The 12,484-nt window shown below is 43.0% G+C and overlaps 1 protein-coding gene across 2 annotated transcripts in view; it reads right to left on the bottom strand.

Annotated features, from left to right (window-relative positions):
• Positions 1-623: 623 nt before the first annotated feature.
• TP53BP1 (tumor protein p53 binding protein 1) overlaps positions 624-12,484 on the bottom strand; it is a 37,330-nt gene continuing 25,469 nt past the window's right edge. For both annotated transcript variants that reach the window (XM_075764498.1, XM_075764497.1), the window contains 13 exons: positions 12,009-12,101; positions 10,385-10,850; positions 9,290-9,442; positions 7,524-7,816; positions 7,011-7,187; positions 6,374-6,795; positions 6,047-6,238; positions 5,339-5,542; positions 4,534-4,746; positions 3,828-3,922; positions 2,600-2,799; positions 1,599-1,744; positions 624-964 (listed from right to left, as the gene is read on the bottom strand). In XM_075764498.1, the coding sequence (XP_075620613.1) occupies positions 777-964; positions 1,599-1,744; positions 2,600-2,799; positions 3,828-3,922; positions 4,534-4,746; positions 5,339-5,542; positions 6,047-6,238; positions 6,374-6,795; positions 7,011-7,187; positions 7,524-7,816; positions 9,290-9,442; positions 10,385-10,850; positions 12,009-12,101 (2,842 nt within the window). In that variant the 3' untranslated portion in view covers positions 624-776. The remainder of the gene's footprint in view (positions 965-1,598; positions 1,745-2,599; positions 2,800-3,827; positions 3,923-4,533; positions 4,747-5,338; positions 5,543-6,046; positions 6,239-6,373; positions 6,796-7,010; positions 7,188-7,523; positions 7,817-9,289; positions 9,443-10,384; positions 10,851-12,008; positions 12,102-12,484) is intronic.

The raw sequence follows: 12,484 nt of genomic DNA, 5'->3' as shown, positions 1-12,484 counted from the left end.
AACTCAGCTTTTGTATTTATTGCAGTTGACCACTAAGATGAAGTGTCTGGCTGTGAATGCAGCAGCTCAGAAGCTGATGACTTACCCCATTACCATTTATACAAAGATACACAACACTTACATGCTCTGCACCTGTCTCCCAGCAGTTTAATTGTCCTAGGTCCCTGTGTCTATATCTCTACTTCAGTAGTCTGCACTAAGGCTGGTTAATACCCAAATAGTCACAACGGGGGGGGGGGGGGGGGGGGGGGGGGGAGAAAGGCAGCCAAAACAAAATAGCACTTTGTCCTAGAAATTCTTAACAGTCACTTCAGCAACTTGACAAAATTAATGGAAAGTAACAGCAAGCTGGAGTAGTACACAACATGCTATTCTTCCAACAGACAGAAGTGCTGCTTCTGCTGCTGCCCTGAACTTGGTCATAGGGTATTCACTTCTGTAAATACAGGCTGCCAATTGAGAACACCTTTCCCTTCCTTTATAATTGACTTTGTGTTGAGGTCAACCTTTACTGAAAGTAGAATATTAGTGCTATTCAGCTTAGAGAAATGGAAGCATTTCTTTTCTCTCTGCCCTCCTTCTCTGGAGGGACAGCCTTGGAATAAATGAGGAGTCCCGGCAGCTACCACAAGAGATTGAACATTTATTTCATCGTAAAAGTCCAGCAGATAAAACTATATACAGTAATCCATGCACACTGTCCAATTACACAAACATTTAAAACCTGATTAAAACACAGTCTGCACAACAGTGGGACAGCAGGGCAAAATTTTAGTTTAGTGGGGGACATAGTCATGTTTATATTTTGGATGCTGCTTGTAGCCTACTCTCTCCCCAGCAATAAGGCTCTGGATCACCCACTCTTGCGAGACAACAGGCAGCCGTAAAGCTTCTGCACACTTCAAGACACCAGCTGGGCAGGAAAAATCAGTCACCACCACATCATAAACACCCAAAGCAATATCTGCACAGGAGGAAAGACAGGCATCTGTCAGGTGAAAAAAGAAAAAGGATCTTCCCTGTAGCAGAAGATCAGCGTGCTTCACTATGAATCTCTCTTTCATGTCCTCTCATTCCTAGCCATTGAATTCTCATTGTAAAAGTTAAGACATGCTCTGGAGCAACACTGCACCTTTCAAGGAGAAGATTCCCTCTAGCTGAGATAGAAATTAACAGAAAACCAGCAGCCAACATTACAGGCAGGACTAGAAAACCTTAAGTCCTGACCTCAGGCTGTGAGCAGTAGGGCCTACATCCCTTATCGAGAGGAAGAGACAGTTGAGTTCAGAAGGACAAAGCAGCACAATTTTAGTGGCCTACGCAAGGTCCAGGAGCAACTCCTGCCTATTTCACCCTTTCAACACAGGCTGGAAGCTGACGGCTTGTCCTCTGAATTGCTGCAACATCTCCTCTGGAAGGTGGGTCTTGCAGATGTAATCTAGATTACATTCAAGCAGAGAGCTAGTGTCTGCACTTTGCCTTCCTTTATGCTTATAGACAACCAAGTAAGCCATCATAAATGGTTTTTAAACCATACTAGAGATCACAGTGGCATGGGATTCCCAGCTACTAGGCCTGAGAAACTGCCCGATGAGTACCTTTGTTGTGAGCATTTGAGTAATGCTGTTTAACAGATGCTGCTCCCCCAGTCATAAGGACTTCAGACCACAAATCCAGGAAGTTCTGCTGCTGGTCTGACACCAGGAGAACCTTCAAGTTATGGAATGGGTTTTCTCGTGGGTGCCTGTAGAATAAGAAGAGAAATGCAGACTGCTAAGAATATCCAGTAGTCTGAGACTTTATTTGAGGACCATTATCTACTTCTAGTCACCTGATTTGCTTCCATATTGTTCTTTGAATATCCTGCATACAATGACCTGCTCTCTTACCACCCCTCCTGAAATACTTGGAACAATTATCCTCTGTTTATAGATAGTAAAAGAGCCAGACAACATTGGTGGGTTATGTGTGCAGCGGCTTAAATCCAAAGTTAGGCTAAGCTCCTCCTTAATCATGAACCAACTTTTCTGTGCATATCCAAAATGTCTCCCCTTTGACAGGGCTGAGCAGGCAGGCATCAGTCTCCTGCCCAAAAGCCCACAGAGATTTACAAACTGCTTTTGTCCACCCCTCGCCTTGCCTGAGGAGTCTCACCTAACATTTGATCTCTCAGAACAGACCAACTGGATTAGACTCCATAGAAAATGCAGAAGCTGGCTTCAAAACGTACCAAAGGAAAAGGAAATTGCAGTAGTATTGCTCTCCTTTATCCATTGATGAGCAATTAGAGAAGTCAGCCAAGTGTGTGGGAAGCCTTGCCTGAATTCCATCTTCCTCATGAGGAGACTGACATCTTTCTTACTTCCCAGGAGACTGTCTTTTTTGTGTATATGGCACCCAAATGTACCTTGGCATTAGAGGTCACTGTAAATCCAAGGAAAGAGATGGAAGTGCTGTTCCTAAATGGAAGGGAAAGCATGGGGAGCAGTACTAGGGACACCTTCAGTACTTGTAGGATTCAAGAGCTTCCCAAGCATAACAATTCTCTGTGATTAAATCCTCAGTCTGTGGACTCAGATCATGGCTATTTAGCACTTACCATTCTAGCAATTTTTGCTCCTGGAGGCTATAACCAGCTGGCAAAAGGTAATTCCGATAATTTTGAAGCTGGTTAGCATGACAGCTATCATGAACCCAGATATGAGACACACAAGGGATCCCTCTGGCAAGGCACAGCAAGTATTTCCGAGTTCGACAATGCTGGTCCGCAATTAAAAGACACTGATATGCTGCATTACACTTCAGGGGAGATAAAAAGACATGTAAACAGGAGACAATGCTTGCAAAGACTCAGAAGTTATCCTGCTGCTAAACACTTTAAAGAAGAAAACAACTGAAACCCTGATTTTCACAGCCATATTATGTGAAAGGTGAATTAGATAAACAGATTCTGAAATCAGGAGTACCTATAATAACCACCTATTCCAAGCTATGCAGTTCACAGGCAAAAACCTCTGCCTAGTAGTTTTTGTATCACAACTATCTCTTCCAGTTCAAACAAAGGAGAAGATTAATCTTTTAGTTTGAGACTCAGTGAGTCACTAGAGAAGACTCTGCATCCTCAGGCAAGATGCTCCAAGAACAATTTACCCTCTCTATTAAAAATGTAAATTTCAGTAAAAGTGACACTAAATGAAATTAGTTGTCCAAGTAGATCTGGTAAGTGCAGAGTGAAGAACTCTGCATCTAAGTGTTCTGAGGCACAGGCCTGTGGTGAGACTACATCTGGAGTACTGCATCCACTCCTAGGTTCCACAGTACAAAACCACAAGACATAATGGAGCAGGCCGAGCCGAGGGGCGCTAAGATATCTAAGCATTGGAGCATCTGACATATAAGAAGAGGCTGAGAGAACTGGGTTTAAACTCAGGAAGGGAAGGCTTTGGTGGTCTTATCAATGCATATGCATGACTGATAGGAGGGTATACAAAAGATGGAGCCAGACTCTTCTCGGTGTTATCCACTAAAAGGACAAAAAGCAACAGATACAAATTGAAATACAGGAAATTATTTTTTTTCTTTTTCTTTTTTTTTTCCTCCCCTCTCCCCCAAATTGGGAGTGGTTAACCACAGGATCAAGTTACCCAGAGGGGCTGTGGAGTTTCCATCCCTGAGGATACTCAAAACCCAACTGGACAAGAACGTAAGAAATCTACTCTATTTGATACTGCTTTCGGCAGGGGGGTTGGACAAGATGAGCTATAGCAATTCCTTACAATCTCAACCACTCTGTGACTATCATTCTAGATTAGTAAGCAAGCCCTTACCTGGGTTTCATTGAAGTCTTCCAGAATATAGCCAGCTCCTGCTCGCAGCTGCTGTGCTATGTAATGTTTGTCGTATGGAGTCATCTCTAAAAATTCTACAGCAGAAACAGAAAGTTCCATTTTTGGCTATAGCCTATCTGCTTATATCCATATACTCCTCAGTCTACAGAGCCCTCATCCACTCCAATAAGGGCAGTAAGGGATGCCAGCCTTTCTCCTAAGAATATCTAGAAAAACCCTTGGAAGAATTAAAAAAAAAAAAAAAAAAAAAGGGCAGCAGAAAGGGAAGCACAGCACTGGAAAAACTAGCCAAGTGAGCACTTTTTCGATGCTGCAATTCATTGCATGAAACATGACCCTAGCAAAGGCAAACTGGAGCAACGCATTCATGCTTTAAAGTACTATGTTTCCCAGCATTATCCCTTATCTCTCAAAACCTTCCTTCTCATATTATATTATTCTGAGACTGCTGATCTCACTAATTTTCACACCTTTAACTTGCTGAACAGCCCTATGATCATCATTGATGTTTGCCACATTTCAGGCTGTAAATTCTCTAATAGAGACTTAGGTGCTTTCTGCAAAGGATTAAAGAACAAAAGGGTAAAACAAGCATTCACACAAATGTCTGATCAGACAGCATCCGGCAGTTTTCCTAAAGCCACAGCATTCCACTTGGAAATGCAATGGGTAAGATTTGCCTCACCTTCTTCCTCCTCGCTACTTCCTGTGGGACCATCCGATGGCTTCTGGTGATTGACCAATTTGTCACTGGGTGACGCCATAGTGAGGAGAAAGGCATAGCCCAAAAAGAGGGTCTTACTGTGGGGCAAGGGTCCATGATGGTCCTCCAGTACTGGGGGATCTACAGCATCTACACCTTCACAGGTGCTTACAAGCTCTCCAGCTCTCACAGCCCCTGCAGAGAGAGAGAAGGACCATGAGTCTCAAAAGTCAGGTTCAGCACAAAGACCCTGGGTAAGATTTGGGATATGTTCAAGTGCAGTTATTTTACTAGAGGAGACACAGGGAGGCAGGACTGGGTTAGGATTACATGAGGATAAGTAGGGATTTTTTTTACCCTTCTGGTTGCAAAGAATCTTCACATCAGAACCTGAATGACTAATGGGACAATGTTCGCCAGTCTATCAACATCCTAAAACAACACTTAGTGTTGTGAAGAGTCTTTTTAACAGCTATGCATTTCAGGACTGGCTAAAGGGGTAAGAAAAGAGATAAGAAGGGAGAGAGGCAAATCACAACATTAAGGTCACAACATTTCTAAAAGGCAGAACTGAAAAAATGGCAGGTAAGTACTCAGACTAAGGTAAAAATATTTCTGGCTGCTGAATGCATCCAGGGAGAATCAATCTCAAATCCTGCAAGGCAAACAAGCATCTCATCTACTTTTTGCTTATGGGAAGTGGAAAGATGAATTACAGAAATACCGGGGGGGGGGGGGGGGCGGGGAAGCTGAATGCAAGTTTAAGAGCAGAAAAAAAGGTTCTCACCAGGCTTTATCATTGCTGACTTGCGGCCACGTTTAGCTGGGGATCTCTCATCTTCAGAGGCAACAAGTTTTCTTTTCCCAGACAGTGTGACTGGTGGTATGCGCGGACTCTCCTGCCCTTTACGAGTAGGAGTTGTGCTGCTGCTGGAAGTGCTGGGAGAACCAAGGTTACTACGTCGCTTCCGCTTCCCCTCCACAAGATTATCTGTGAAACAGAATGCAGAGATTAGTCACTGGGTGTCACCTAACTCCACAAGCTTTCACCCTTACCTATATGTATAAAGGTGGCTAAACTCAATAGTACCTAGATGGTACACACTACTACCCTCTGACAGAGAAGAGCAAGAAAAAAAAAATTTTTTAAAAAAAAATCTCACTTGTGTATCTTTCTTCCCAAGCCCTGTACCCTCCCCGTCTCTTTTCCTCCCAGTACTGCAGAAGAGTTCATAGCGGCCATCCACCGAGCGTAAATGAGTACAGCAAGTATCACTGTCCTAGAAGGAGGCCACTCCCCACAAACCAGTCAATACCACTAAGTCTCTGAACAAGACACAGAACAAGTATCTCAAAGATTCCATTAAGTACCAAAAGCATTGTTGAATACCCAGAAAGATTTAAACACGGGTAATTCAGATCAGGAACTAGAAGCATCTCAAAGGCACAAGACACAGAACAGCACGGCCAGCAGCTAAACAGCACCTCCCCTTACCGAGACTGATGTCAGCTGCTTTGGTCAGGGGGGTGACAGGTTCATAAGGACCTAGCCCAAACTGCTCCCGGAGCTTATTTCCTTGTTCCAGAGACAGGATAACAGCCATTCGTTTGTACCACTTCCTTTGGCCTTCCTTTTCAATGCAATAGTATAGCTCTCCAGACTCCTTCCGGTGTCCCTTCACCACACCTGACAAGACATCAAATAACACCTGTTAACCAACTATACCCAGGCTTCTCATCGTCCTGGACAAGTACCCATCTCCCATTGCATTCAGCAACTCAGAAAACCCATGGATGGAGCTCAATCAAGCACTGCTCTTACCTGCACTAAAGTACTCATCCTCTGAGAGTGCGGTCACCTCAGTCTCCAGTGGGATAGGATCACAGAGTAAAATATCTTTTCCTAGCACATCACATTCATATCCATCATCAAAGAGCAGTTTGTACTTTCCTGCCCCAACATCTTGGGTAATCATCCCAGAATAGAAGTATCCATTTGAGGACCACTTTGCTACAACTCTGAGGCCCACAAAGCTGCTCCCAGAGGATGAGTCTGCACAGTCTGAAGTACCAGTCACCACTTGTAATGGGATTTCTGGAGAATCACTTCGACGTAAGGCACAGAAGCCAGAAGTGTCAGATTTCTCCCCTCCATCTGGCAGGCGAACTGAATGAGTAAATGATTTCTCCTCAGGTGATGCTGTAGTTGAGAGATCCTCCACACCTGGCAGTCCAGATAAATCTCTGTAGAAAAGATAAAAGCAGTCCCAGAAGGATCAGGAAACAGTTACTAAACAAAGAATACTTGGGTGAGATGCTTGCAGCTGCTACATGCTATCACCAAAAACTAGCTCCTGAAAAAATTCAGTGCTCCTTTTTCTCTGTCACATTAAGATAGCAGCTCCCTATTCTCTTCCTTGGCAATAAATTAAATTTACAGTCTCCTTTTTCCAGGGTACCTTGTTCCTGTTGTTCGAGATGGTGGGCGGCCTCTTCTTCCTCGCCCACGAGGTGTCACAGGTGCTTTGCCACCCTGACGTGTGCCAGGCATAGAGTCCTCCTCTTCCTCACAAGGCAGTGCTCCTGTCTGGCTAACTCTGAGTGGAGATGCTGGCTGACCAGCTCCTTTCCTAGGGCTAGAGAATTTATGAGTTAGCTGTTCTGAAAAGAGAATCCAGATCGTTAGGATCCCCCCCCACTTTCTCTGTGATCTCACAATCGGTCAAGAAGTTTGCCTCATTGCTGCTAAACTGGCAAGAGCTTAGGCAAAGCAATGCCTCACAAGGAAACAAACTTTTCCTCTAGGAAGAACAGATGTGAAAGTAAAAACTGTCTCCTTATTTCTGTTCGTCAAGCCAGATCCTTCCCAGGAAGTTCTTGGTTTAGGGCCTACCCTGCTTCAGACTACACCCAAGCCAGCTGTTCACTTCTGCAAAATATCTGTTCTTCCCTTCCCAAGGCTCTGCACGTACCTTAATTTTCCTAAGACGCTTCTGCCAATGGGTAAAGCAAAGTCTCCAGTTTCTGTCCCACATACTTTCCCTTTGAGAGCTCCAGTTCCTTGCCCTGAGCTGCTGCTGCTGCTGTGTGTGGCAGAGTGACCACTGATTGCTCCACTGGATGTACGGTGAAGGCTTGAGGCCTTAGATGAGAAGGAGCTGACATCACCAAGGTCTCCCGAGGTCAGTGATGAGCCCACTGCAGTTCTGGAGGAGGATGTGTCAGTCTCACACTCCTGGCACTCCACTACAGGCTCCTCAGTTTCCTTAAGAGAGAAGAGAAAAAAAAGAAAGAAAAAAGAAGAGGTTTGTCAAAGATAACACACTTGCTACATGGAAGCTCTACAATCACCAGGCAAAAGTGCAGACAAGATGAGCCCACATTCATGAAACTGAAGACAGCCATGCAGATTTGAGTCTGAACTGATCAATGGTAGACAGTGTATCTCTCACTATAGCCTTGTGGCTGCTCTGTATAAAGAAGTCACATTAAGAAATCAATCAACAGGACAGAGCTTGGTTGGTATCAAATTAGTCTAGCTTTGAGTAATTCTCTCCCTTCGAGGGTGTGAGAGTGCAATAAATACATGAGACACTAGCGGCCTTTGGTTACTAATAATCCAAGATCATTTTCAGACAGCTAGTCACTTGGAGTCATTAAAGTTTTATGGATATAAAAATATGTATCTACAAAATACTGATGTCAAATGTTGGTAGATAAATTGAAAATGGTTCTATGATTGTCATTACACAACCTATGTAAGTACATTGCCCAGAGAAGCTGTGGATGCCCCTGGCTCCCTGGCAGTGTTCAAGGCCAGGCTGGATGGGGCTTTGGGCAACCTGGGCTAGTGGAGGGTGTCCCTGCCCATGGGACTAGATGACCTTTGAGGTCCCTTCCAACCCAAACCATTCTATGATACTATGATTTTAGGAAACTTAATTCTCTATTATAATGTTACAATAAGCAATTTCATGCGTAGCATGAGGTGTGAAAGTATAAGCTTTGCACTGAACTAATTAATAATTTTGTGTCATTACTCATCGTAACAACACAGCACAACACTCTTATGTACCTTTATAGCAGAATAGCAGTAACATTTTATTGCTAGCAAGCTGATAGGATTACTGTGCACATTAAGTCAGCATTTGTCAGCTATCTTTTGAGATTCCCTAAAGATCTTCCAGTTAATGAATGGACATACACCAACACAACCGTACTAACAATAAGCTTGTTTATTTTTTTGTTTTAAGTTGCTTTTTGTAAACCTCTTACAGAATCTGGTCCACAGGACTCAAAAGAGTGCAGTTAAAAATGACACTGAGCTGCAAAACTGGCTAAACTACGTTACATAGTTCAATTTTACAGGCAGAAGTGATCTTTGCTTACTAACAAAATTTCCGCCTATTCTGAAATATCTCTACTCTGACAAAATCCCAAGAATTTCAAAACAGTCAGACAGACATAGTAAAGTCATTTGTCCAGTTCTTTGGGAACAAAAAAAAAAAGTGTGTCTTCAGAATACAGTAACGGGCATGAAATACACCAGCAACAAATACACAGCTTTCGCCATGCACTAGATGGTCTACATGTTTGCTCATGAAGAAAAGTTTGTCATCGCAGCATGTTGACTTGTTCACACAACTCGTTTCCCGCAGCCACAACACATTCTCATTTTAATTAATTTTATTTTTCAGCCAACATATCATTACATTTAGCCCTGAAAACAAGAACTTACCTCAACTACCTTTCGTTCCACCTCTGCACCATTTATATAGTAAACATCTGTTGTAACACGTGTAACAACAGTGCGCACTTCTCGAATGGTTCGCACGTGGCGATGCTGAACTCGGCCTTTGGGTGGGTGAAGAAGGTTAAACTCTTCCTCTCCCTGTAATAAACAGGACAAATTAAAAACAAATCAGACCACAATGAAAAGCAAATAATTTCTGGGAAGAGCTATCTCTGCAGTACAGTTTCTTCATACCATGTTCAAGCACTGGTGCAGGGAACCTTTCAGCATCTTGTTACAAATTAGATGCAACAACATAAAAGACCCTAAACAAGGGAGAACTGAACACATTTTGCTGACTTGCTTATGGGTAGAGGAAGGGAAATCATAGCAGTCCAAGGAGGAAACAGTAAACTTGCTTAGCATGGCTTCTGATACTCTTTCATTCAGCGGACACTCAGACATATCACATCAATGTTGCACTGCGTATTTATGGCCCTGTTAATCTCCTGTTTCCCAGAGGACGCACTATTCTTAAGTTCAGAAAAAAGCATTTTTCTAGTCTTTGTATTCACAAGAAAATATACAAGTTGTAACTGCAAAGCCGTGATTTCTCTTGAGTCTGCAATACTTTCTGAAATACTAATCCAAAGTTATTCATCCAGTTACAATGTTCATCTGGAGGAGCTCTCCCCTCCTGTGTTTATCCACTGACATTGGATGGAGTGGCAGAACAAGCTGTCAGAAGTTAGCTGGTGCAAAAGAGAAGGCATCAAATCCTTCATTCAAAATTTCATGCAACTCCCATCTCCGTTCAACAAAAATTGAAATTTTTTTTTTTACAGTGTTAGCTACATCTGGACACACAAAACCAACCAACCAAAACTTGTCATATCTTTCCAGAAAATAAATATGGAAACATTTACTTCCCAACCTTAGCAGTTGTGTACAGTTGATACAGGAAAGCTTGAGACATTAACATTTTAAAGTGGTCTTCTGGCTTTTTTCAACAGAGAACCTACTGTTAGTGAATTTACTGGCTGAATGGATACTTTACTGTTCTAAAGCAGTAAAATTAAATACAGGCAGCCTTCATCCCACCTGACTGTGCAGAGAGTCCGCGTGCTCTCCAGAGGCATTCACAAGCTTTTCCCCACTCTCCTCAGTTTGGACATTCGCATCTTGTCGCCCAGGTCTTTCCCCAGACATACTGGTTCCCACTTCCACCTGCCTATAGATTTCTTCTGACGTTTGTGTTGCTGTTGTAACGGTTGTTGGGGTAAAAAGACAGTCTGCTGTAGTTTGAATGCCTTTATTCTTGGTGTTCGCCCACCTCTCTCGGCTTTCATCAATTTTAACAGCCTTACTTGGTTTCTTCTGTGTTCTTCTCCCTTCCTCTGTCTGAGTGCTTACAATACCAGCCTCCAGAGATGACTCATCCTCTGCACCAGAAGGTTGTTGATGGCAGTCCTGCTGCATCCTCTGAGGAATTAGGACCTGTCCACCACTGGGATCTTTATGTAATTCAGCATCTTCTTGTGTGCCAGGAAAACTGAACAGATTCCCCCTGCAAACCAGTTATATAGAGATCAAAATTATTGACTAAAAAAGCAAGAGAACCAATATGCTGCCACTTAAGTGAAAGCACTATAAAAAAAAACCAAACAACTGGCAGTCATTCAATTGCTTCTTAAGATTGCACAGAATTCAGCGAGTCTCAAATTATAAAATAACCTTTCAACATTTCTCAAGTGATTCACATGGTAGCAAGAAGAATGGCTGACACCTGTAGAGAACTAGGTGCTTTTCCAAACACTAATAAAGCAATCTATACTCCACATGTCAGGCACCAACTATGCAACATGCTCCTGGAAGTCATCATGCCATCTTGAAGTTGCTACAGGCTGCTTCAGGACTTCACTGGCTTGAAACTGATAATCACACCTAGTGAGAAAAGGCAGGAGCATAAACACAAACGCTGTCTGATGTCTTCATTAGAATTTGCCTGCCCTGTCAGAAGCGTCATCAGGTACTATATGGGACTGTATACTGAGCCTCACTCTAAGTACACATTTGGCTTCCCTCATGTACTTGAGGACTTTGAGGAGTGGCTGTCTTCCGTTCTGTCTGTACATCGCCCAGTACTGGAACTCCCTATTCATTATGGTCTTTAGTACAACTGTTCAATGCTCTTGAAATACAGGTTACTCTCTCTCCATAGACCAAGACCTCACTGCCCCATCAAAAGATAGAATGGAAAACACCGAAGAAGGAGATTTCTACAGCTGGTCCTCCAGCCAGCATCCTTATCACCGTAAGATATGCAGCAGTACAGTCCTTTCCAAAGCAACCAGAGACAGCAAAAATCAATGGACTTGGAAGGGAGACAATAGCAGAAACAATAATAAACACAATAGGTCAGAAGATCTTGGAACAGGAGAAAGAAAAGGTATTTAACAGCTGTAAGTATGATCTCAGTTCTCTCAAGCCCCAGATTTTACCAAAGGATATTAGCCAGGTGGAATCACATCGCTGCTCAGTCAAAAAGATAAGTCTGATTACCATGTGAGATACAAACATTCAGTACTTACTATACTTACCCTGTTATCCCCAACCTTCTAAGTCACCCAAAGACAGTGACTTTGTGCAATTTCTTTGATGTAGAAAATGCACATGTGCATATAAATCCAACCAGGACTGGCAGGCAAAGACTGTGAGGAGTTACCTAAATGGAGAAGTGGAAAGACCATGACCTCTGGCCTCATCCTCTCGACGAACTTCACAGACACGACTAAACACAGATGATGCTTTCTGGGAGCTAGCAGTGCAGATTTAAAACAAACAGACAAACAAAAAAAGCATCAGGGAATGAGAAAATCTCTTATAAAGCAAACCAAGAGTTCTCTAGCCCCCTGGGAAAGCAACAACTGGTATTAAGCTTGTTGACCTACACAGCCACAGAATGAGTGAGATGTGGTCAGTCTCAAAGGTTGAGAAACAAGCAGCAATTGCATAAGCATTTCTGTTATTTCTGCAGACACCCTAACAGCCAAGAGCAATGTAACAATTCCAGAAAATGTAGTACAGAAAACTGCAGCACCATCAGGACTTTCACCATCTACTACCTCTGGTACCCACCAAGGGAAAACAGACCATTTACGGCTTACTGCTCAGGATTTTCATGACACCACAAAAATATGG

The sequence above is a fragment of the Balearica regulorum genome, chromosome 12 (assembly GCF_011004875.1).
Source record: "Balearica regulorum gibbericeps isolate bBalReg1 chromosome 12, bBalReg1.pri, whole genome shotgun sequence".
Classification (NCBI taxonomy): Eukaryota; Metazoa; Chordata; class Aves; order Gruiformes; family Gruidae; genus Balearica; species Balearica regulorum.
Note: the sequence above shows the minus strand (reverse complement) of the source record. Positions and strands in the feature narration are given on the sequence as shown.